Source organism: Adiantum capillus-veneris, chromosome 6 (assembly GCF_014529385.1).
Source record: "Adiantum capillus-veneris isolate H3 chromosome 6, ASM1452938v2, whole genome shotgun sequence".
Taxonomy (NCBI): Eukaryota; Viridiplantae; Streptophyta; class Polypodiopsida; order Polypodiales; family Pteridaceae; genus Adiantum; species Adiantum capillus-veneris.
The window spans coordinates 12,136,529-12,162,217 of record NC_140936.1 but is presented as its reverse complement, the minus strand read 5'-3'; the positions used below and the strand labels follow the sequence as shown (position 1 = coordinate 12,162,217).

Below are 25,689 nucleotides of genomic sequence, written 5' to 3'. Positions count from 1 at the left end.
CCCCTTATAGAGAGAGAGCTTGAAAATATCTAGATATTTGTCAAGTGGAAGTAAAATCTCATTGGACCCCTCTTTAGCCCAACCAATAGCATTCAAGCACCCATGTGGTTAAGCTTAGTGAGAGTCTAACATGTGTTTCATGTTCTCTTTTAGAATTCCCCTAACTTTGAGATTTTTATGCATAGGAAGTTTCTCAAGCAACTTCCTCATTAAGTGAGTAGGTTCTCTTTTTGACTCACGCATCTTACCCCCCATGCATAGGAAGCTTCTGAAGCAACTTCCTCATTAAATGTGACAAGTACCTCAAGTACCTTAGTCATCAAGCATGACAAGCACCTTAGGTGGAGTTCCCACCTCAAGCACAGCCCTAGCTTGCCTAATTTTAGGTTGGGTTCCCACCTCAAGCACAAACCTAGCTTGCCTAAGTTAAGATCGGGTTCCCACCTCAAGCACAACCCTAGCTTGCCTAAGGTTCTCATCTCAAGCACAACCCTAGCTTGCTTAAGGTCAAAAGGACTTTTAACACTAACCATTGGAGGTCTTTAATGAAGCTAACCCTAAGGTCTTTTAAGCTTCATTAGTTAACCTTGCTCTTTGGCATACCATCTCTCATTTGGGTCCCTTTACCATTGGCCCCGTGTTGAGATAGATCCGTAAGCACATGTCTATATTCTAACCCTTGTTCCCGTTTATTATCCCATATTAAATGATCAGTTTAATATGAGAAAATCATTTGGGTTGGTTAGATATTAGATATTTGATGACATTACCTCTCTCTTGAAATCATAGTCGTCCTCGACTATGAGGTAAAAGGGATTAAGTCATAGCCATTAGTCAATTTGTCTTAGTGGGTAGAGGATCCCTTTTTACCCTACGACATCATTCCAAGATGGATGACTAATCCATTTGGTGCTTGGGAGACATAGTTGCCGCAAGCATGTCTGGTCGTTAGTCCATTTCATCCTCCCAAGTAGAGTGACAAATTCTACATGGTGTTTGAGAGACGTCGTCATCCCAAACATGATTCTTAGTATGCATACTACTTAAATTTGTTCACAATAAAGAGAGAATTAGTCCTATAAGACAAAAACATTAATCATTTGAAAGAAACATGTACATTTGGTTACTCTAATGTAGCATTGTAAGCGTTGACAAGGTTCATACTATCCTTAAGCTGGATTCCTTGCATCCATCTAGCATCTTCAAAAGGATAATTTTTGAACTTAATAAGATACCGTCGGATAATCTTACCATGTCGTAGTACCTTGTCTTCATGCCGAAGAATAGCTTCAGGTTGTAGTACCTCTTCTTGATCTTCGATTTCGGGAGGGTCTTCAATAATTGGTTCATTTGGAGGTTCTCCTTTGTAGGGCTTGAGTAGGCTCACATGAAAAGCATTGTGTATGAGCCAATGGTTAGGTAACTTGAGTTGATAAGCTACCTCATTGATTGTCTTCAAAATTTGAAAAGGACCATAGTATCTTTTTGCTAGTATAGCATAATACTTTTGATGACCCGTAGGGTTTTTGCCCGTCGTTTGCCTCAATCGAGACTTAGGAAACTTAAGTAAGACCCAATCATTTTCTTTGAACGTTAAGGCCCTTCTGTGCTTGTCAGCAGCAGCTTTTTGCCTTAGTTGGGAGATGGATATAGCCTCCTTAATCTTTTGAAAAGATGTTTGCAGGTCACGGCTATACTCATCGGCAGCGAAGATCTTCCCATGTACTTTGAGTAGCAAGGGACTTTTAGGTCTTCCTTCTATGATTTCAAAAGGTGCTTTTCCCGTAGAACCATGGATAGTATTATTATACGCATACTCTACAAGAGGTAAGTACTTTTCCCATTGTGAGCGTTGATCTACTTCTGTGACATAGATCTTTAGTAGATCAAGAATCGTAAGATTGGCTATCTCACTTTGGCCATCCATTTGTGGGTAATAGGCCGAAGAGAAATTCAATCTTGTACCTAGATTTTCAAAGAAACCTTTCCAAAAATTATTGGTCATTCTAGGATCTCTATCTGACACGATGGACGTTGGCAATTCATGGTGTTTGAAAATCTGTGATATGAAGAGAGTTTCCATTTGGTGTGCCTTAATAGTCTTCTTGACAGGGATAAAGTGTGCTTGCTTGCTAAACCTGTCGACTATTGTCTATATTTCCCTATTCCCATGGATAGATTTTGGTAATCCAAAGATAAAATCCATGGATATAGTCTCCCATGGTGAATTAGGAATTGGCAATGGCTGGAGTAATCCGGGTTGCTTCCCTCTATCATACTTGGTCTTTTGGCATACTACACATTTTGAAACATACTCTTGTATGTCCACTTTCATGGTAGGCCAATAAAAGTACGTCTCTACTCCTCGAAGAGTAGGTTGAATGCCTCTATGACCCGCATAGGGAGGAGCGTGGGATTCATACATGACTTTCTCACGAAGGGAGTGGGTAACACATAGCCTATTGCCATGGAGAAGATAACCATCCTGCAAGGTGAATGGTTCCTCTTTCTGTCCCAAAGCAAGGGCTGACATTATGTCTTTAAAATCAGGGTCAGTAGCATACTCATCTATCATAGAAGATAGATCATTATGAGTTGCTATTGACATAGCATTAACTTTTGGTTGTCGTGAAAGTGCATCAGCCACTTGATTGTGCTTACCAACAATGTGAGCAATGTGAAAGTTAAATTGTGAAAGAAAATTTTCCCACCTCATTTGTTTGTCGGAAAGCTTTGTTTGCGTCATGAAGTACTTGAGACTTTGATGGTCTATTCGTAAGATGAATGAAGTCCCCAATAGATAGTGCTTCCATGTGTCTAGGGCATGTAGAACAACTAACAGCTCTTTCTCATAAATGCCTAAGACCCATTCATCCATGTTGAGCCTTCGGCTCTCATAGACTATGGCATGCCCTTCTTGAAGCAAGACTGCTCCAAGGGAATCACCACAAGCATCACACTAGACCTCAAATGGCTTTGAGAGATACGGAAGCATAAGGACTGGTTGGGAGATAAGCTTCTCTTTGAGCTTGTCAAAAGCACTTTTCTCCTTAGCAGTCCATGAATACTTAACATTTTTCTTTGTTAAGTCATGTAATGGTCCTGCTATTTGAGAGAATTTTGCTATGAAGCATCTATAGTATGCACACATACCAATAAAGCTTCTTAGCTCATGTAGATTCCTTGGATTAGGCCATGCTTTTATTACCTCCAACTTTGATGGATCCATACGGATACCATCTCGAGAGATAATATGACCTAAGTATTGAATCTCTTGAAGGAAAAATTCACTTTTCTTTTGATTGAGAAAAAGCTTATTCTCCCTTAATGCTTGAAAAATCACTTGGAGATGTTGCTTGTGTTCCTCCAAGGAATTGGAGTAGATGATGATATCATCAAAGAACACTCCAATGAATTTGCGGTAGGGCGGTAGGGTCTAAAAATTTTCTTCATTAATCGATTGAATGTAGCTAGTGCATTAGTCAAGCCAAAAGGCATGACTATATATTTATAAAGGCCAAACGTTGTACAAAACGCGGTCTTTAGGATATCTTCATTCACTATCCTTATTTGATGGTAGCCACTTTTAAGGTCAATCCTACTGAAGTAGGTAGAGCCTTGTAGCTTATCAAATAGATCTTCTACCCGAGGTACGAGAAATCTGTTTTTGATAGTGATATGATTTAGTGCGCGATAGTCCACACACATGCGGTATGTACCATCTTTCTTTTGCACTAAAAGGACTGGAGAGCAAAAGGGAGAGGAGCTAGGCCTCACCATTCCTTTGTCTACCAATTCTTGTGCTTGCCTCATGATCTCCTCTTGTTGAGCTTGTGAAACTCGATAGGGAGGTTTGTTAGGTGGTGAGCTTCCTGATAGGATCTCAATTCGATGGTCATCATCCCCTCGTTTTGGAGGTAAGTCCATAGAGATATCATCAATAACACATCTTGGAATCCTTTTAGAAAGTTAGACAAGTCTAACTCTTCTTGATTCCTATCATTCACCTTTGATGAAACATTAGGATCTTTTTGGGATTCTTTGACAAAAATCATGTACACAGAAGTGAGCTTTTCATTGATTTATCAAGGGCGAGAGGATTTACAAGTGGTATAGTACGACCAGACTCATTAGCATCTATATACATAGTCTTTCCTCTGTAGGTGAAGTAGATTCTCCTTTCAGGGAACTTCATGTTGACAGCCATGCGGTTTTGAACCATGGTATCCCTAGGATAACATCCTCATGTCCGAGAGGAGAGATGAAGAAGTCTTCTTTGTCGACATAGCTTTGGACATGAAGCCTCAACTTCCCACAATCAAGGGAGTAACGGAGGATTGTTGTCCCTTGAAAGCGGCATCAGCCGTTACAGCATCTCCCATCTCAAAAGCTTGAATGCCCCACTTGGTGGCCAACTCATTGATATGAAGTTGAGACAAGAACCAGGGTCAAACAGGATGAAAGCATCAAGCTCCCTTACCTTTCCCCAAGCATAGGAGAGAGGTGATCCTTTGCAATGAGTATCCTCTTTTGAAGCTTTGATAGTGGAAGCTCTAGGAGTCTCATTGCAAGGATTTCTTTTGGGGCAAGAACGATAGCCATGTCCTTGCTCCCCACACTTAAAACATTTGTGATCCTTGCCAAAAGTTTCAAGATTTTCAGGAGAGAGTTTATTTTTACCTTTGTAAACTCCTTTCTCCTTGAACCGATTGTTGTTGTTGTTATGGGAATGGCCGTGGGAAAAATTTTGGGCATTAATTTTTCCCTTTGCATCACTTTTGTCTTTATTTTCCATGGGTTTGACATTCCGTCTAACCCCTTGTTGGAAATTGATGCGTGAAGAAACCATGGTATGGTGGATTACTTCGCGATAGAGTCAGGCCGTTAAGAGTTGACATACTCGGCCATCTCCTCAGGTAATCCTGCACAGATTTGTCGTTTTTGCTCAGCAAAGTCTATCTTTTGAAAGACAGTAGCCTTGAGATGTAAATCCCAAAACTTGTCCACATATTTGTGGATAGACTCATGAGCGAGAAGCCTTAAACTCCGCCATTCGATGAGCACTTTGTCCTTTGCATCACTTGCAAGGAATTGCTTCATGATGGAAACTCGTAGAGTTTTCCATGTCTTTGGTGCTTCGCCATTGCCTCGAAGACTAGCCCACCATTGACGAGCCGATTTTTGGAAGTGCATAGCTACATGGCATAGCTTGGAGGACTCCGTGAAGCCCTCGTCTCCAAAGGCCACATCAAATTATTGGATGAAGGCCAATACTTTATCGGTAGCACCAAAGGTTCCATCATAGGTGAGAAAAAAGATACTCTTTCCTCCCTCTTTGAACTTCTTGAGCTTTTGTGACCTTCGCCATGCAGGGTAAGATTTGCGATGTCCTCCCCTCTTATATTCTCTAGGAGAATAGCCATAGCTTTCATCAGTAGAGGAGGAAGGTGAAGAAGAAGGAGAAGAGGGTGACCTCTTTCTTGCCCTTTTCTTCCTTGGTTTCCTCTCTTCCCTTTTGGAGTGACGAGGAGAAGGACTAAGGGTTAACCGTTTCCTCTTGGGAGGAGTTGGCGATCGTTTAGTACTTCTTCTTCATGGAGCCACATCTTCGGAGGAATTTAGGGGCTCATTTCTTTCTTAATCTTTGGATTCCTCCTCTCGTATGGGAGAGAGTCTTCTTTTGGGGGTCTCTTCAAGAGGCCTCGTAAGCTCTCTCTCCTCTTGGAGAGGAAAGGAAATCCCATAAGCACGAAGTTTTTGAGTAACTTCGGCTTGCAAAGTGGGGTTGCCCATAGCTTGTTGCAACCTAGTGACAAGATAATTAACAAACATGGGAGCATCATCATTGGCACCTTCATGTGCAAAATCAAAGTTATCAATGTTCATTCTCCTCTCTTGATTATTGTCAGCCATGCTAATTAAACTTACGTGTTTACTTAGTGTATGATTTGGCAATTCAAAACCTTAGTTGCTACTCCTCTTAGCCTTTGAAAATAGGCACTTCAGTATCTGCACCCACGGCTCGAATTGGTTAATTATAGAGAGTAGTGGAGTGAGTCTAACATAGCAAAGTTGTCGAGGGATAGCTCCTTTTGGACTTCTTATGGCTCAATAATGGTAAAGCCATAGGCAAGTCTAAATAGAGTCCATTATTAAGTCCAAAGCTCTCGAGGTGTGCACCATATCCCACATAGTGGGTGCAACAAAATCGATAATAGATCCTAGTCCCACTTACCCTAATATAATTAACAAAATCAACCATTAATAGGCTACTTAAGGACCTTTCTTCTTAAGCAAGAAAAGAGAAACCAAATGCTCTGATACCAATGTAATGGAAATGGCCTATGAACTTTGAGAGTAGCGGAATTAGGAAAGTAGGTGAAGCACTTTTAAGAGATTACTTTGTGAGCATAGCGGGTGAACTTAATTGATGGTAGCAACATAAACATGGTACTTAGTTAACTTGGCAAGAACAATACTTTTGCAAGAGATAGAGTTTAGAGAACATAACAATAGTTGAGGACCGGATTCATATGGAGCCGGTCCCCCCTCCAATAGGCATTTGTATTATAGTTTCTCCCATCAAGAGAGACTTCGTACAATACAATCTTTGTGTTCCTTGTGACCTTGGTGATGCAATGAAGATGGAAAGCTTCATGCATCACAAACATAACATAAACTTGAAGAAAGCATTAACTATCCCAAGCCTCAGTCCCAAGGCCTCAAACACCTTCGAAGATGGAGAGAGCTAGCTGGGAATGAGGATAGGGAAGAGGAAGAAGAAACATTCCATAGGATAAAGAAGTAGTTCCTCACTTATCATTACTCTTCTTGCTAGCATACATAATAGCATAGTAATGGAGATGGAGAAGATGGCAAGCTTAAGCATTGAAGCATGACTCTTGGTTGGATTTGCATTCCATAGCCAAGAGTGTTGGTGTAGGCTTTTACTCTCACAAGCTTGGAGAAGGAGGTGGTGTTCCTCAACTTTCACCAAGTGAGAATGGTGTCTCCAATGAGTGTTTGTGATGGTGTATATCCCCCTAGCATCCCCCTTTGCTTGCTTTGGGCAAAAATTCTACTAGCTACAAGCTCATTGGACCCCTCTCCCCTTAGCCAATCACATCCAGCATGCAGTCAAGCAGAAGGGTAATCTTTCGACAAGTGTCCTCCTTACCCCTTAGAGAGAGAGAGAGAGAGAGAGAACTTGAAAATATCTAGATATTTGTTAGGTGAAAGTAAACGCTCATTGGACCCCTCTTTAGGCCAACCAATAGCATTCAAGCACCCATGTGGTTAAGCTTAGTAAGAGTCTGACATGTGTCCCATGTGCTCTTTTAGAATTCCCCTAACTTTGAGATTTTTATGCATAGAAAGTTTCTCAAGCAACTTCCTGATTAAGTGAGTAGGTTCTCTTTTTGACTCAAGCATCTTACCCCCCATGCATAGGAAGCTTCTGAAGCAACTTCCTCATTAAATGTGACAAGTACCTCAAGTACCTTAGTCATCAAGCATGACAAGCACCTTAGGTGGAGTTCCCACCTCAAGCACAGTCCTGACTTGCCTAAGTTTAGGTCGGGTTCCCACCTCAAGCACAGCCCTAGCTTGCCTAAATTTAGATCGGGTTTCCACCTCAAGCACAACTCTAGCTTGCCTAAGGTTCTCACCTCAAGCACAACCCTAGCTTGCTTAAGGTCAAAAAGACTTTTAACACTAACCATTGGAGGTCTTTAATGAATCTAACTCTAAGGTCTTTTAAGCTTCATTAGTTAACCTTGCTCTTTGGCAGACCATCTCTCATTTGGGCCCCTTTACCATTGGCCCCGTGTTGAGATAGATCCGTAAGCACATGTCTATATTCTAACCCTTGTTCCCATTTATTATCCCATATTAAATGATCAGTTTAATATGAGAAAATCATTTGGGTTGGTTAGATATTAGATATTTGATGACATCAAATGAAGCACAAGTTGGTACGTATAACCCTCCTTCCAAAGCCACACTAGGTCAAGAATGATGTCCTTATAGTGTGCCTTCAAAAGTGGTAGCATTGTCATCTATAGACAAGCAGAAGGGGTAAATTGGGTGAGTGGTGTATAATGCTTGGGGGTTCCATTGTTCACCCAAAGGATTTCATCAAAGTACCGAAAGGGGAACCTGAGTTGTAGGTGAAGTCGAAGCTAGGGATCTTTTAGGCAAGAGTAGATGTAGTTGTACTCTAATGCATGAAGGTAAAGATTCCACCAATTTGGGAACAAGCAAGCCCCATAGGGATGCCATTGACTTGTCAATAGTCTTCCATTGCATTGAATGTACATATGATCTATCAACCAAGAATTGAGCTCCATAGCTTGAGATTTGCTAAAAGAGAGGTGGTTCTTGTATGATTGATGTGCCTAGGTTCCACACATACATATGTCGGGTTGAAGTTTTTAAAAGATATGAAAGGTCCTTGTTGGTCAAAGGCATAGCTAAGTAAATTGTTAATAATCGTGCTTATGTCTATGCCTCAACGATGTGGGATATTTTCATAGCATTTCTTGATATTAGCTGAGAAGAATGAGGTGACTTGATTCGATAGGTTTAGGATAACCTCATATGGGAATCTACTACCCACCAGGATTGTAGCTTTATATTGAAACATAGGAGAGCTTTTTGATTTATTAGACGAGCTCTATGTTTTAGACATGAGATACAAATTTTTAGCACACAATAGGAGTGAAGCTTCAATAAAGCAACAATTAGACCCACAAGTGACCATCTAATGGAGCCTTGTGAATAGCCATGAGATAATGGAGAGGAAGGTTTTTAGCTTGAAATTTAATCAAGAAGGATTGAATCTCCTGTACAAAGGCGAGAATGGATTTATTACTAGAGAGGAAATCATTTCCTTCTAACCTCTTCCAAGCCTCTTGAATCATAAAGGAAGGGTATATGAATTCAAGGTTGTTAGCTACTTTGTCTAAGCAAGTAATAAAATACTTGTTTTTAGTTTATCAATGTGAGGATCAATGGGGGTTATCATTTTGGTGGAGTCTTTGTTGGGAGAGAAGTATCACAATACTCCCAAAAGAGACTTTTTACTTGATCCTCATGCAAATGAGGTGGTAGGATCAAAATGCCTTCACTTATTATTTTTAAAAGAGAAAGCCATAGTTCATTGGTGGCAATATGTCTACATAAGGCTTGAGTGGGAATATGATTGAGTCCCTTCATTAGTGTAGCTCTTATAAGATTATTCTCAAGAAGCAAAAACAAAACATGTATAAAATATAGGTGATAATCGGGTATTGATTTAGTACAATGACATATAGGTTCAGTGGGGCAAGTAAAAACATCCTTAGCATTGCATACTATAAGCTTGATGAGGTCCAAAAAAGACCATGCAAAACATAAGATGTCCCACATTTCATTAGTTATGATTTGAAGTCCATACAAAAATAGCTCAAAAAAGGCTAGAACAAACCTCAAGTAGTCCATGAAAGCATTCCAATAGGTTAGATGAAAAATAATACAGTTCTTCGGTGGTTGAGTTTGGGAGAGTAATCTTCGGCCGACTTCATCCTTGAGAATATCCTACAACCATTCAAAAGTACAACAAATTTTTGGCACTAGGGGTACAACTAGGTGTAAGTGTAGAGGAGGTTCTAGAGGTGGGTGTAGGATTCTGATTGAAGAAAGGGATGGAGGGTGATTGCCTTGTAGCATGTGCAGCAAACCGGTTAATAGTGGAATGACTAGCTGAAGATTTAGAAGGGGAAAATACAACGTTCCGCGTAGGTGGAGTAGGTGACTTGACATATGTACCAAAGGTCCATATACAAGAAATATGGGAAAACCCCTGGAAGATATACAATGACATCATGGGGTAATATACCCCTACAACATAGGATACATCAAAGGATAGGAAACTCTAATCATTAAGTGGTAAAGAAGCTCTCTCTCTGTCTCTCTCAAACTCATAAAAAGCTAACGCTGGAGTTACATGGGAGTGAGCAGTGTTGGCTTTCTTGAAAAAAAACCTCACAAGAACCAGGAATTGAGCTAAGAACAAAGCTGCCCTATGGGCTGCTTTACTTCTATGCTGTTCAATGAGCTGATATCTTAATGAATAACCCCCAACATTATCAAGGAATAACCATGCAGATAACACCAAGAATATAAACAGTACCCACTCTTGAACATCACAAAGATACTCTATTCATTAGCACTGACAACTTCAAGTAATGCTTTTTCCTTCAGCTTCCCTTTCACTGTCAGTAAACACAAATTCATCACCTGACTCAACCTCATCTGAAGAGGCCTCATCCTCAGTAACCAAACAATCAATTTTTACCGGCCGCAGTGGAATGGTGCCTACATTTTCCACTATTTTACTAGCTTTAAAACCCATAGAACGTAGCCGAGGCCCATCTTGGATCATCTTGTGGTACTTCCACTTTAACCGAGTGAGAGGATGTTCTTCGACAAGATGCCTTTTGTTGTAGGCCTCTCTCAAGAAGATTGTATGAACATCCCCTTTTAAACTGATATAAAATATCCCTGGAAACCTATTGAACGCCCTGGCAACTCTATCTGGCAGATTGAACTCCTCTATGAAGTCTCCAATAACTTCTATCAAAATCTTCTTCTCAAGAGTGAGGCTTAAAACTTCATGAAGAAGGGCCGCTACCTTCCGCTCTGCCAGCACCGACCCTTCATCGACCCAATCTGCCCGTTGGTAGGGACATATGTAAGGAAGCTTTTGCCACCTGTCTATCTTCTGAAGAACCTTCTTCCTTATTTGCATCCCTGCTGAATATTTCATCTTGAAAGGAAGGGGCTTTCCTCTTGTCTCAATTTCCCCCAAGCCCTTTTCTTGAGCCGTTAACTTGGCTTTCTTCTCAAACTCTGTGATTGCCAGTCTTTCATCCCATTCCACAAGCTCTAAAGCTCGATATTTTTTTTTAGGATTGAGCACACGGAAATACTGGGGATATTTTGGTACAACACTTTCTGGAAAATCATCGGGGAAGCCAAAGAACCTCGCAGCTGATAAGAGCTTGTCCATGCAAATCTGGTGATTTTTGGCTAGCATAAGCAGCTTCCTCAGTTTCTCTACAACCATGGGCTCTTGCTGCATGTAAATAAGTTTTTCTTCCTTCAAGAGGTCGATAAAATGAGGGGTCAGCTTGCACCACGGCTGCTTGTCCTCTGGATGGATGAAGAACTCAAAGGCATTCGGATAGCGCTTCATGAGATGTTCCACCTTGGCGTCACTCATTCTGAGGCCTAGCTCTCTGCGTTTCATGGTAATAAGTCGGAAGGGGATGGCCTTTTTAGGAAACTTTACGATGAGGTCTTTGATGACAATAACAGGATGAAGCTCCTTCACCTTCGATGCTACTCCATCAAGAGGCCGATCCTTCTTGATCTTGACCTTGAGACGAGGTGTTGTGAAGTTGAACTCACGCACAAATTGCTTCTGAAGGAGGGGATTTACATGCAAGCTAGGACTCCTTCCAGTCAAGACGGGTGATGGAAAAGGAGAGAGCAAAGAGCTAAAATAAGCCCTTAGCAAGAGCCTTCGGATGGCCATACTTCTCCCAGTTGAGGTAAGCACTTGTCTTTTGTCTCACTAGGAAGTCCCAAGGTTCCTGTACATAGCTTCAAGTTCTACCCACCAGGTTGATGTTTCACCAATGTACTAATTAGAATTTCCATTCGATGCAGCTCACTTGATACATGGCACTAAAGCCTCATGGTTGATGCTGGCCAGCTGCACATCCCCAGCTCATCATTGCGGCAAGCACAAAAGCCTTTTCGATATCTGTCACAAGGCATGACACGATCAATCGCTTAATAAACAGAAAGAAAGAGTGTGCATGAGGGTATGAGTGCAATTCTTACTGTAAATACTAGTGTGCAAATGACAGACATAAGGGTGCCTGTGTGTTCATGAGCATGAGCATGAGTGTGTGTGTGTGTGTGTGTGTGTGTGTGTGTGTGTGTGTGTGTTCGATTTACAAAAAAAAAAGTGTGTTTTTTTGGTGTGTGGTGGCCGCTGGAAGGGGGGGGGGGGTTGTCTCTGGCTCTTGCAAAAGGTGGGCTTGTGACCCTTTGCACTACATAAAAGTCAACCAAAGGTCCATATAGAAGCAATATGGGAAAAATCCTGAAGACATACAGTGAGACCATACAACCACATGATACATCGAATGATAAGATAGACTCAATCATGAAAGTGGTAAAGAATCTCTAACTGACTGCGGGAAGCCTACGCAAATCTGCCAAAGGCTCACTCCACCTCCGGTGGTGTAGCTAAGCCACATACACCAGTGTTGGTTACCAAAATGCTATGAAAATCTATTATAAGAACCCTCTTGTAGCAGCCCTGGGCCCATAAAAGCCATGGGACTGAAAAACACTTGTGCTGTGCCTCCAAAATCATCACCATCCATTCCATCATCTTTGGATGTGGTACTCCAAAATAAGATGCAATATCTCCTGCACAGCCAAATTGTAAGAGAGGGAGGAGGAACCCACTTATCCTCCGCTACAAAAGCCATGGGAGGGTACCAAGATGAGCATCTGACCAAACCAACTTTCCCAAGGCACACTAATCTGACTCTCATACAATCTGCAAATTGTCTAAGATCCACGAAATAACTAGCCTCCACTATCATCTGCTCCTGTAAGGTATCATAGAAAGTCCCCCTCGTCCAAGGAATATCATGTAGCATCTGCAATCTGAATCTAGTGCACTCTCTGTAGTCCTGCATACATCTGCGGGAAGAACATATCGACACACAGTGGCCCACGCCGCAATGATGTCTTTGAAAATCTCCATGGACCACAAACAAAGACGGAACATCTGCTAGTGTGCACTTATGATCCTTCTGTCCATGATGCATGTATGTCAGTTGTTGCAGATGCTCATGTGTGGTACTTTGAAAGTGGTGCTACAAAGCACATTACCTCTCATCGTGACTTGTTTACCTCTCTCGAGGATGTCCCTCATGGAAGTTCAATCACTTGTGCCAACAATGCCTCTTATCCGATAAAGAGAGTTTAAAGATTGTGCTGACTGCTGCAAATGGCAATTCTTTCATACTTGTTGATGCACTTTATATACTTTTGATGCACTTTATATACTTAGGATCAAGAAAAACCTTTTGTCTGTATCTGCACTTGCTAGACTTGGTCTTGTTGTCAAATTTGTATGTGACAGATGTACAATTCATGATCTCAGTTTTGGTGATGAAATTGTTCCATCTGGTATTTTGTGTCATGGGCTTCACTTGGAATGACAAGTGTGGGCAGAATTTTGCAAATGCAGTAGTGGATTCAGTTGTTGTGCATGATCCTGTTGTAGAACAGCACTCTACTGGGCCTGTTGTGGTTGAGAGCGCCGTCTTGTAGCCAACTTGGGCTGTTAGGTGCAGCGGAATGAATGTTGTTCTTCCTCAAGATGAGTGCTCCATAATATGCTCAAGGTTCCTTTTTGTTCTTATGGAAGGGAGAGCCTTCCGTTCTTAATGAGAGAGTGCAATGATCATAAACAAAGTGAATGGACACTGTGTGCAAGTGTATGAGACTGAGAGATAGAGAGAAGAGAAATACGACACTGAGGACGATGTAAAACCCTCCTCCGAAGGCCCCACTCTCGTTGGCGAGAGTGGTCTACTATTGATTGCACAAACCGGTACAAAGTGGATGCATGTGACTGATGCAAGTCTAGGCTAGATCGATGACGACAACGGGGATGGCGAGACCGATCTAAGGGCTGAATTCTGTTGTTCCTGTACTGCTGTCCAAAAACGCTGCTGGCTGAATTCTGCTACTGCTGAAAACGCAAAAGAAAAACGCTGATTTGTTGGGCTTTATGGCTGAAAATCTGCTACTGTTGTGGGGCTGAAATGGCTATGGAAATGGGCTGAAAAAGGCCTGCTGAAATCGCCCAAGGGCTGAGATCGGTGGCGACCAATGCTTGGATGAAAAACGCTAGCCTTGATGATACTTGGCGATGGAGGTATCTGCTGAAAACGCCAATCACTGGAAGGCTATGGCGACGCTGATGAAAAACGCTAGGGAGAGCTTGCTTGGAGGAAACCGCCCAAGGGTTGGGAGTCTTGCTGAGAGAGAGGGAGAACCTGTTGCCGAGGCTTGTGTTCTCCTTGCTCATCTGCCAAATAGTGCTAGCCTTGGTTTACTCATATATTATCTTACCTAATTTGCCCTACTTAGTTTCCAACAAAAGTCATTTAAAATAATAAGTGAAAATAGGAAAAATAGATGAAATACACTAGAAAATTCCCCTAAAGGATTCTGATGGATTCTGATGGGAATGCTTATGATCATGCTGTGTGCAACAAGAGGATATGCATCTACACTAAGTGCCTGGGCATGCACGGTCTGTGAACAGACTCACGAAAGTGCCATAACACTTCTAATCTAGACTGACTAGACTGACGGAACCCTTGTTATGAAGTAGCTTGTCCATGGATACATAGGGTTGGATGTGTCACGTGACATCCCCTCCTTTTTAAAGTGAGGTACCAGTACCGAACTGCATGGCTTCCTTGTAGTCTGCCAACAACTCTAGATAGTCTTTGAAAAACTCTTCGTCGACCCACACCCCTTCGTGGGTCCCTCGATCCTTGAACTTCAAAAAGTATTGTCTCACTTGCTTCTTCGAACCATGTCGAAACCGATGCAACAACACTTGCTCCGGCTCCATGACTTCAGCTTCATCGATGATCTCCGGTTCTTCTTCTTCCGAAATGTCCTTTGGAGGTGTTCCCTGAAGCACTTTCAACCAAGAAACATAGAAAACGTTGTGCATTGACCATGAGTTAAGCAACCGTAATTTCATTGAAATCTCATTTATCTTTTTAATGACTGGAAATAGACCATACATACGAAAAGACATCTTGGGACACTTCTTTCCAATTTGCTTAAGATATTGCTTCTGATTCTTAAATACACTTAATCTCCTTCCTTGATCGAAACGTCCTGACAATCCTTGTTAGCCTACCGTGAATAAGATTCATGAGCCTTGCTTAGCCGAAGCTTCACACTCTCAGAAATCCCATCCAATGATTGACTTTCAGCATTGGCATCAGGCATTTTTGACTGACCAAGCGAGTCAAAAGTGACCGGAACGGACAGCCAAAAGCTGCCTCATACGGAGTTCGACCAATGGCAGAAGAAAAAGAGTCATTCAAAATAGCCTGAACCAATGGGAGATAGAGCTCCCACTCAGACTGCTGATCATGCACATATGACTTTAAAACATCAAAAGCCAATTGATTGTAAAATTCTGTTTCACCATCTGACTGTGGATAAAAAGCTGATGAAAAATTCAACTTAGTGTCAAAGAGTGCGCGCCAAAAATTGGACGTGAACTTAACATCCCTATCTAAAACAATTGATTTTGGCAAACCACAGAGGGGGTACCAATGCTTAATGAACAACCGTGCTACATCTTGTGCAGTAACTGTGGCTTTACAAGGAATCAACATGCAAAACTTGCTGAAACGATCAACAATTGTCAAACATTTAGTGTTCCTTGAATACAAACTTGGTGTTAGGTTAGTCACAAAATCCATGAAAATATCTTGAAAAGGTCAATCGAGAATAGGCAGTGGAAGCAAGAGGCATTGCTGCTTACCCCGAGAAGCTTTTACTTTTTGACATATAGTGCACTGTGTGACATAACGAAACACATCCTTTCGCATTTTAGGCCAACAAAGAATCTTTCAATTTTTCCCAAAGTGGTGTTCATTCCCCTGTGCCCACCCGTGACAGAATCATGTGCATCATGCAATATGGTTGGCCTAAGAGAGGGCAACACACATAAACGTTGACGAAAATACAACAAACCATCACGAATGAGATAGTTGCTTAGCCCTTGGGAAGCAAGAGCTTGCAACCAATGCTTACCAAACTCGGAATCCGCATACTGATTCTTCATGCTATCGAAAGACTCACCCTGAATAGAAAATGTGGATCTTGACTCAAGAGCCAAAATCTGTCCTTTGAGACTCAACGCATTTGCAACAGGGTTAGCTTTTCCAAGCACATACTCAATCAAACCTCCAAATTGCTCAAAAAATTGTGACCACCGTGCTTGGCGATCACTCCAATGTGCACTAGGCATAGACTGGAGCCACTTGAGGGCTTTATAATCTATGCGAACTATAAACTCTCTACCATACAGAAAATGCTTTCAATGCTTAAGAGAGTGAATGACAGACAAAAGTTCTTTATCATAAACTGAATAATTCTTTTCCGCACTATTGAGCTTCCGGCTAAGGAAAGCTACAGTGCGACCATGCTGCTGAAGCACAGCGCCTATGGCGACATTGCTCACATCCGTCCATACCTCAAAGGGATCATCCCAAGAGGCAAGGATAAGACACGGTGCTTTTGTCACCGCAACCTTGACAGCTGCGAAAGCCTCATTGGCTGCCTTGGGCAAGTCTACGCGTTGACGGCAAGTCTTTACCCTTTTCAAAACATCAGTCATAGGTGCAGCAATGCCTGCAAAATTCTCTATGTGCGAACTATATGCTTAACATAACCCAAGAAAAGAACGCACATTATATGCAGTTTTGGGCAAATCCCAATTACGAACCTGTTCCACCTTCGCGGCAGCTAGCTTGACGCCTTCTGCAGAAATGATATAACCCAAATAAGTAACTTCAGTAAGAAAAAATTCAAACTTCTTAGCTGCAATGTACAACTGACACTCATCCAAACGGGTTAGTACCCTTTCGACATCTCTTCATATTGTTTCCGCGATGCAGAAAAAATGAGAATATCATCCAAAAAGATGAACACACATACACCGACCATATCGCTGAAACGACCTACCATGAGACGATTAAATGTACCCACGGCACCTGTCAATCCAAAAGGCATAACAATATACTCTCATTGCCCTCGCTCGGTGCGAAAAGCGGTCTTGAAGATGTCGCCTTTGAATACCCGTACCTGATGGTATCCACTCTTGAAATCGACCTTGCTGAAAACCTTAGCCCCATAGAGCCTATCTAGGATATACTCAATGCGAGGCATCGGAAACTTGTTCTTGACGGTCATCTTGTTTAATACCCTGTAATCAATACACAAACGAGACGAACCATCCTTCTTGCGAACAAACAAAATAGGAGCAGCAAAAGGACTTACACTAGGACGTATCAATCCTCTAGCCACCAACTTCATGAGTTGTCGCTCTAACTCTTCCTCCAGTGTCTTGTTCAAACGATAGGGAGTCTTACTCACAGGCTATGCCCCCTCCATAAGCTCAATGCGATGGTCCTCCGGCCGCTCGGGTGGGAGACGAGGTGGAAGATCATCTTGCAAAAAGAGATTTTTAATATAACAAACTGCTGACGTGTCGACCTACTGAAGAACGGAGCTACCGGCCGAGGGGCCTAAACCCTAAGAAGAACAAGTAACAGAAGAAGTGTCACAAAGTGATGACGTGGTTGCTTGAGAGCAAAAACCCTAACCCTAATTTTTGTCAGAAACCCTAATTCTGAAAACCCTAACCCTAAAACCTGCAAACCCTAATTCTGCTACCAGAAACCCTAAAACTGCAAAAACCCTAACCCTAACGTGTTTTGCACTGGCTGATGACGTGGTAGACTGTACGGATTTCCGTGATTTACGCTGGCAGTTTTTGGCTTTGCTTTTGGACCAGAAGCTTTTAAGTTTTAAAGGCTTTTTACTGTAACTGCTTTTCACGCCAAGGGCCTTTAAATATGAGGCTAGGGCTCATTCTCTGGTATGCTTCCTGGAGAAGGTGCAGAGTCTGGAGTACCAGCTTGTACTGTGTTGATGGAATATAAAGAAATACCGAAAGGGGCGCCAAGGTTTGGGGCCAATACTCTCTGGGGTGAAATTCCGCCACTCCGTGTCGCGTATTGTCTCTCTCTCTCTCAGTTCAATTGTTATTGAAGTGCTAAAAGTCTGTTCAGTCTGTTCTTTTCTATCGGCCCGTGGTGCCTGTCTTGTGACATTTAAACTTGGTAAACAAACCTGAATAGTTAGCTGGAGCCTGAATACTCTGGGAAACTGGAGCAGCATAGATGAATGCCGCTTGTGCTCCTCGTCGTAATTCATGCTTTACTTGCACATAAGAGATGAGAGGCAAAGAATGCAAGCCCTCCTCAGCACGAATGATGAGGGGGGAGTCACTTTTGGCATTTAAAGTGTGAGTGTTGGCCTCCCAATCAATGAGAGGGTTAAGCTCACAAAACCATCTTATGCCCAAAATCATATCGCATCCTAAGAGAGGAGACACAAGAAATTTCCGACGGAAAGAACCTTGTTGAACGGTAAACATCACATCAAGGCACTCTTTCGTGATGAGAGAGTCCATACTAGGAGCGAAGCCAGAAACCTTGAGAGGAGATTTCTGACTAACCTCTAGGCGAGCTCTCTCAACAAGAGAGGCACTAATCACATCATGCATACTGCCTGGATCAAACAATATGATAAAACGCTGACCCTTTACATGACCATAATACTTCATGAGAGACTCATCAATGTGTGTGTCAGAGTCATGAGAAGATTCAACTTGGTTCATTATAGTGCGTGTGGTTGCTGTGGCTGCCTTTGGTTCTTTAGGTGAGGCTGTCTTAGGACAAGCCTTCTTAATGTGATCCGTGACGTGACATTGATAATATCTACCTTCCTTAGCATAAATCACTTGTTCTTCAGCCATGATGTATCCTCCTATACAGTCTTTTGTGGCTCCTTCGATGCTTCAACTTTGTCGAGAGTCATGCTTCTTTCTTCTTCAAGAATCTCCATGGCTAAAAATTCCTAAAACCATTTCCAACACAAAACCATGAACATACCTATTCCATGTAAAGTGAGTGGAAAAAATCTTGACTTCCTAAAAGACTCTGCATGCAATGTAGATGAACAAAGAGAGGGAGTGCCAAACTGTTCACCACACACATGCAAACTATGAGATCGAATCTTTCTCTTATGACCTAGAGCAATCAACTGTGGCAAAACACAATGGAAATGCCCACACTTGGTGCTCATACTTTCATGTGCTCGTTCGGAAACTGTGTCATGCCAAGGAAGAGACATGGAATGTGACTTCCTTGAATGCATACTTTTCAGCTTTTCATGAACAATCCGCATACATTCGTGCTCATTCATGAGTGAAACGTGCTCAACGTACAATGCCATGCCTAGGAAAAGGGATCACATAAAGGCGCTAAGGAAAATGCAGGAAACGATCACGAATGAAACACTCGTACAATGCGTGCTGACTAATCATGCGAACACATAGTACTTCATGTGAGGGTTCTTTGGACCTAGGCTCGAGAGCCAAGATCGGTTCTTCAGGATCTATCGAATCTTCTTGTGGGGATCTGTGGACCTCGACTCGAAAGCCAAAATCGATTCTTTGTGATTGATCGAATCTGCAATGAGGTTAGCTTCACTAGAGAAAGTATCAACTAACACTTCATTTGTGAACAATCACATCATCTTCATGCAAATCATCATGCTCGTGAGAAATCACACCTTGATCAGCATGCAAATCATCATGCTTGTGAGAAATCACATCTTGATCAGCATGCAAATCATCATGCTTGTCATTCAAATTATCATGCAAATCTTGTGTATCATGCTTTGGAGAAGAAGAGACTGAGAGAATCTCTTTTTCCCGAATCTCTTGCATTTGTGCCTGCACTTGAGAAAAGAGTCGGAACAACTCTTGCATGTGTCGCGCTTGCTCATGCTCACGCTCTATGGCTGCTTTTCTTTCAACGTGTCTGCGATCCATTTCTGCCATCCTTTCTACTCTTCTTGCTTCGCGTTCTAACTTCTTCTCCATAAACATCTGCTCCAACTCCTCCATAGGAGTTAGTGCAATCCTTGGCGTAGATGGGGAAGGGGGAGGGTCAAAAAAACCTCCTGGTGGGAAAAATTCTTCTTCGCCTCTCTCATGCTCATCACCTCCAAGCGAAGTATCCATTCCGCTTCGAGTGATGACCATCCACTGAAGTCGTGGGTTCTTATGGGTTCTTGTGGTCTTGGATTCTTAAGTTCACGAGGAACTTGGGTTCTTGTGGGTCTTGATTCATGGGTTTCTTGAGGTTCTTGGGTTCTTCTTTCTCTTGCAATCTGTGTTCGAGAAGGATCTTCTCTTCACCCGAGTTCTACTCTTTTCCGCGGGCGCAACCCTTGGCGGCCTTGCGCTCACACCAAGGTTGCTTTTTCCCACCTCACGTCGATTGGCCGGCCGCTAAGTGCACGGTCCACTCTCAATGAGTGAAAAGAGGTACAAGGGGAGGTTGGACAAGCCCTTCTTTCTTGGGATTCCTGTCACTCTTCAAAAAAACGATTAGGAATCGACACGCCCAAGCGAACTTGGGTTCGTGCGACCGCAACAAGCAAAAAAATCCTTGTGATTCTTGTGGTTCTTTCCTTGAGTGATACAGAACACTGCCAAAGCTCTGATACCAATGTTAGGTGCAGCTGAATGAATGTTTGCGCTTTGCTCAAGATGAGCGCTCCGAACTGTGCTCAAGGTTCCTTTTATTCTTATGAAAAGGAGAGCCTTCCGTTCTTAATGAGAGAGTGCTATGATCACAAACAAAGTGAATGGACACTGTGCGTGCAAGTGTATGAGACTGAGAGATAGAGAAGAGAATACGACACCAGAGACGACGTAAAACCCTCCTCCGAAGGCCCCACTCTCTATAGCGAGAGCGGTCTACTTATGATTGCACAAATCTCTACAATGCTTGGACTTGCCGACGATGAAGAGGACGACGATGAGATGGCTGAAATCTGAAAACGCTAATGGCTGAAATCTGCAAATCTTGTATCTCCTGAATTCTGAATCTATGTCGGTGACGATGTCGATGACGACGATGCAACGACGACGCGCTGAAAAACGCAGATGCTGAAATCTACGTTTTCCGGGCTGAAACTGTAAACCTTGCGGAAATTGACCGTGCGGCGAGAACTTTGCGGGAAGGTGAGGTCTGCGAGGTTCAGGACTTGATTTGCGGTGTTTAAGGGCTAAAAATTGATAACACTGGTGGTTCTTGATGTTCCGTCGTAGTAAATCTGCAAAACGCTGGGGCTGATCTGCAAATCAAAAACACTAGGGCTGAAAATGGCTCTGCTGTCGCCGGATGGCCTGCAACTGCAAAACGCTAGGTCTCTTGTTGAGTCTTCTATCGCCAGGGATCTGCAAGAGCAAAAACGCTGGCTGATCTGGTCCAAAAACGCTAGGTGGTTGCTGTGGAGCAAAAACACTAGGGCTTGGGGTTTTGCTGAGAAGTTGCCTGTTGAGCAATGGTGCTCCTGCTGCCTCTTCTGCCAGAAAGTGCTAGCTTTGGTTTGCTTATATACAAACTTAGCAAAATTGCCCTACCTACTTTCCAACAAAAGTCACTTAAAAATAATAAGTGAAAAATGTCAAAAATAGGGAAAATAGGCCTATGCACTGTAAAAATGCTACTATGGGATTTGACTGGAATCTGATGGTCATGCTGTGTGCAACCAGAGGATATCCATCTAATCTAAGTGCCTGGACATGCACGGTCTGCGAGCAGACTCACAAAAGTGCTAGATCACTTCTTATTCTAGACTGACTTGACTGAACTGAACCCTGATCATGCTGTAGCTTGTCCACGGAGACATAGGGTTGGATGTGTCACGTGACAATTGCGGACTCTTGGCATAGGCCATTGTGGGCAGAGGTATTATTGTGCCTGGCAGGGCTCAGTGGATTACTATGGAGGTTCAGAGCTGCCTCTTGGGCTTGCTGAACATCTATGCGTCCAATGTGGTAAGTGCACGTGCAAAGTGTTGGTCTCACATTGTAGAGTCTCTGCCGCATGCAGAGCAATGGTGCATTGGGGGTGACTTCAACATGCTAGAGGATCCTTCTGATAGGATTGGAGGTAGCCATGCTACTGCGCACGGAGCTGAGTTAGCAGCCTGGGAAAGGCTACGTATAACTTTGAGGGTTTCAAATGTTTGGCAGCATTTTGACTTTGTGAGGCCCCCAGACAACTTGGCCTTCTCTCGCTCGGACCGCAAAGTGGGAGGAGTGAATCTATCTCGGATAGATCGCTTCTATGCTAGTGACCATATCTGTGACTTGGGTGGGTCAGTTTGCATCTTGGCTGGGACATCTTTTCCGGACCATGAACCAATGATTCTCACGGTGACAGATAGACAGAGGAGGGGCAGCACAATGCTACGCATCCCTGAGAGGATCTTGTTGGACTCCGAGCTCAGAGAGCGAGTGGTAGCTCTTTGGACAGAGGGCTTGGACACGCAAGACTCTCCTGCTGACAGAGTGGCCTCTGGACTTGCTCAGCTTAGCTGTTTCTTTCTCCATGAGTCTACGGCCCGCCGCTTGGCTGCAGCGAGGGAGGAGCAACGTCTCCGACGGGGCGTTGCTTCCTTGCAGAGGATGCAGGAGCAGCATTTAGACAGTCCTTCGGGAGGAGCAGTTGCAGCAGGCTCGACAGGAGCTTGCCACCATAGAGGAGAGGCGTCATGAATTTGCTTTCCATCGACAGGCATCTCAGTGGACTCAGGTGGGTGACAGGGTGACTAGGTCTTTCTTTGAGGTAGTGGGACCTCCTCATGCGCACACCAGTGTCAACCAATTGAGGAGATCTGACGAGTCAGTTGCCTCAGAGCCAGAGGATATGCGTGCAATAATCAATTACTACTGACTTTTACCGTGACCTGCTGTCAGCATAGCCTCAGTCAGAGCGTCGGGATACATGCAGAGAGCAAGTTTGAGAACAGAGGCCTTGTTTTGTGACTGAGGAGATGTGCTAGAGGCTTGAGCTAGCTCTCCAGCTAGAGAAGCTCCATGCGGCCCTCAAAGCACTTCCCCGAGGTAGTTGTCCCGGTGAGGATGGTTTCACTCCCAGTTTTTTCCTGAAGTACTGGGACTTGCTTGGCCCAGACCTTTGCAGCGCTTTTCAATACATCTTGCACACAAGAGAGATGCCTGACAGCATGAGAGAGGGCTTGATCTACCTCATTCCCGAGGAGGATGGCTCCTTGGATGAGATTCGGTAATGGCGGCCCATTGTAGCGCAGATAGTGTGTCGTGCTCTCTACAGTGGGTGCTCCTCAATTTAATGTGCGTGACAATCTCACTCAAAATAGACTGAAAACAGGAAACCATAGACAACAACTCAGCTCACAGAGACACAACAGCGACAGTAGACCACAACAAATGACTCGACTATCTCAAAGAACTGATACAAACTCTGGCGTGGCAGCACACTCAGCTCCAGCCCAGGACTCTCAGGTACAATGGGGTGTCGAGTCCAGATGTGCAAGGATGGTGAAGATGTGCTCTGTGTATAGACTCACTCAAGACGACTCCGTAAAGATCTCCATGACCAAACCGCTACTCCTCATATATACAACCATAAAGAGCCACCAACGGCTCATAAATGACAACATCTAAGTCTATCTCCACTGAGTGGTGGTGGTGACCTGGCCACGATGTCCACTAGACCACCGTATCCCTGCCACGTGTCACTGCCCAACGTGGCCGTCCAGCGTGAACCAACCAGACCAAAGACCAACTGTAAAGTCCCAACTGTACTAACTGTCTTGTGAAAGTGACACTATAGAATGCTACAGGTTGCCCGCCACAAGACCGCTCACCGTCTCGGTGAGAGGAAGACTGAAAAACTGTGAAAGAAAACCACTAGCTACTGCATATGTACAATGGTGAGCTCCTGAATCTGTCATCCAAGAGATAGAGTGGTGGCCACTGCTGCACTCGAAGTATCAACCTCTGGAGGTGGAGCCATCAGGTTGATGGGAAAACTCTGTACTCTATGAGAGCTATCCACAAACCGACTCTCTACGAAAGGAGCAGCCACCTACTGCTCGGCGGATGGGAGTACCTAGCCTGAAGTGTACTGAGGCCGCCGACTCGCACACCCATGTCGATGTGCGCCTGCAAAGCCATCACAGGGAACCGTCAAGAGGATGACATGTGCGGTAAGGAGCCAAAGGTGCCAGGCTGCTGAAATCCCTGAGGATAGTAATCAAACTGCTGCTGTGAAGCTGCACTCCCCCAAACTGTCGATGACTGTACGCAGCATATCCCATAGACGGCAGTACTGATCTAGCTGGATGGACCCACCCGTACCCCATGGTAGGCTGAGGCTGCTGCTAAAACTGCATGTCCCCTTTAATTAGCATGTCCTGAAATCCTTGCATTTGAGCTTTGAGCCTTGAGGTCATCAATAGTCTGTGACTTCACGTGCAGAGCCTGACGCAAGGCAAAAATTGTAGCATCTCTATCAGCTATGGCACTCTCTGCAACTCGCAAACTTCTGGTGGATGGCTGCTAATTTCCCAGCACCAAGTTCAATCATTGCTATGATATTTCTTGACTCTTGTAGGTTTTCTTCAGAGATTTTGAACAACGAAGTAGCACCTGGAGGTGTAGTAGTAGCAAGGTTACCCGGAGGCACTGCAGTGGTTGGGGTGATAGGTGTGATCGGGGTGACAATGATAGCAGGTTCAGTGGGTGAGTTGGAGATGGGAGAGAATGACGAGGGTACCACAGGTGCTGCCGAGAATGGTGTGGTAACAGTGGCAGTAGTATAGATGGTAGCAATGGGAAGAGATACCTGTGGAAGAGAGACCGCCTCAGTAGCAGGAGTGGGCGTACTAAGAACATCGGAGCTCACAACGGCCTCCAGCACTGTAGAGACGGGAACGGAGTTAGAAGAAGAAGGTCTTGGAAGAACTGTCACCCTAGTCTGACTCTCTGAAAATGGCAAAGGTCGTAGTGTCTCTGTCGTATCTTTGACCACTTTGACTCTTTTCTTTTGTTTCTTCTTCTGATCATCTGTGTCGAGAGACTTCCTTTTTACTGGCAGTGGCACTACTATATCCTCATTCACTTCCAAAGGGTTGATACGGATGTTGATCGCCCAGGCCAACAGTGGCGCGACAAAACATTGGAAGCTGGATCGAGCTGACTGTACTTGTGCTCTAAACCTTTTCGCCCTTGTCTCCAATGATGTAAAGAGGATCTGATGAAACCCACAAGGGATGTTCTTGATTAAGCAGTAAAGACCATCACATAGTGGGAACGTGGTGGATACTTCTACTTTCCCCTTTGGTCCTTGCGCATCTCTCACCAAAAAGTAATATCTGAAAACTGCTAAGAGAGCTTTGTGATGCTGCAGTTCAGGATGATCGGGTTCGAATAATGCCTTACATGCCTTTATGGTATCAGCTTTGGAGAGCTTTGAGTAAGACCTGGTACTAGGCTGCAGTGAGGGAAAGTTGGTCATCCCCATTGCATGTCCTAGACGTGCAGCTGTCAAAGTGTGACCTCTAACTTTTGGAAAAAATTTCAACATCTGATGAACCATGCCGACGGGTATGTCATCAGGAAGGATAGCTTCAGCTAAAGATTTGATACCCAAGTTATCCAATTGGTCCTGTGAGAGAATATCTATCAGAGATGGTTTGGGCTGCTGCATGTGAAATTTAGTGAAAACTTTGTTTTGTGTTTTGTTTTTTCAGGCCTAGCAACCTCAACTAATCATATAACTCATGATTTTTCGTTTTCCTTTTGGATCTCTCTTGATCACTTGAGCTGCCGTTGTCGGAGGTGCTATCACTGTCCACGTCTGAGCTGGACTCTGCCTTTGATGC

At 43.6% G+C, this 25,689-nt stretch overlaps 1 protein-coding gene across 1 annotated transcript in view; it reads right to left on the bottom strand.

Annotated features, from left to right (window-relative positions):
- Positions 1 to 9,475: 9,475 nt before the first annotated feature.
- The window catches only part of LOC147455157 (protein ROOT PRIMORDIUM DEFECTIVE 1-like), a 34,035-nt gene continuing 17,821 nt past the window's right edge, over positions 9,476 to 25,689 (bottom strand). The window contains exon 2 of the mRNA XM_086513997.1: positions 9,476 to 11,809. Within this exon, the coding sequence (XP_086370123.1) occupies positions 10,220 to 11,578 (1,359 nt within the window). The 5' untranslated portion in view covers positions 11,579 to 11,809 and the 3' untranslated portion in view covers positions 9,476 to 10,219. The remainder of the gene's footprint in view (positions 11,810 to 25,689) is intronic.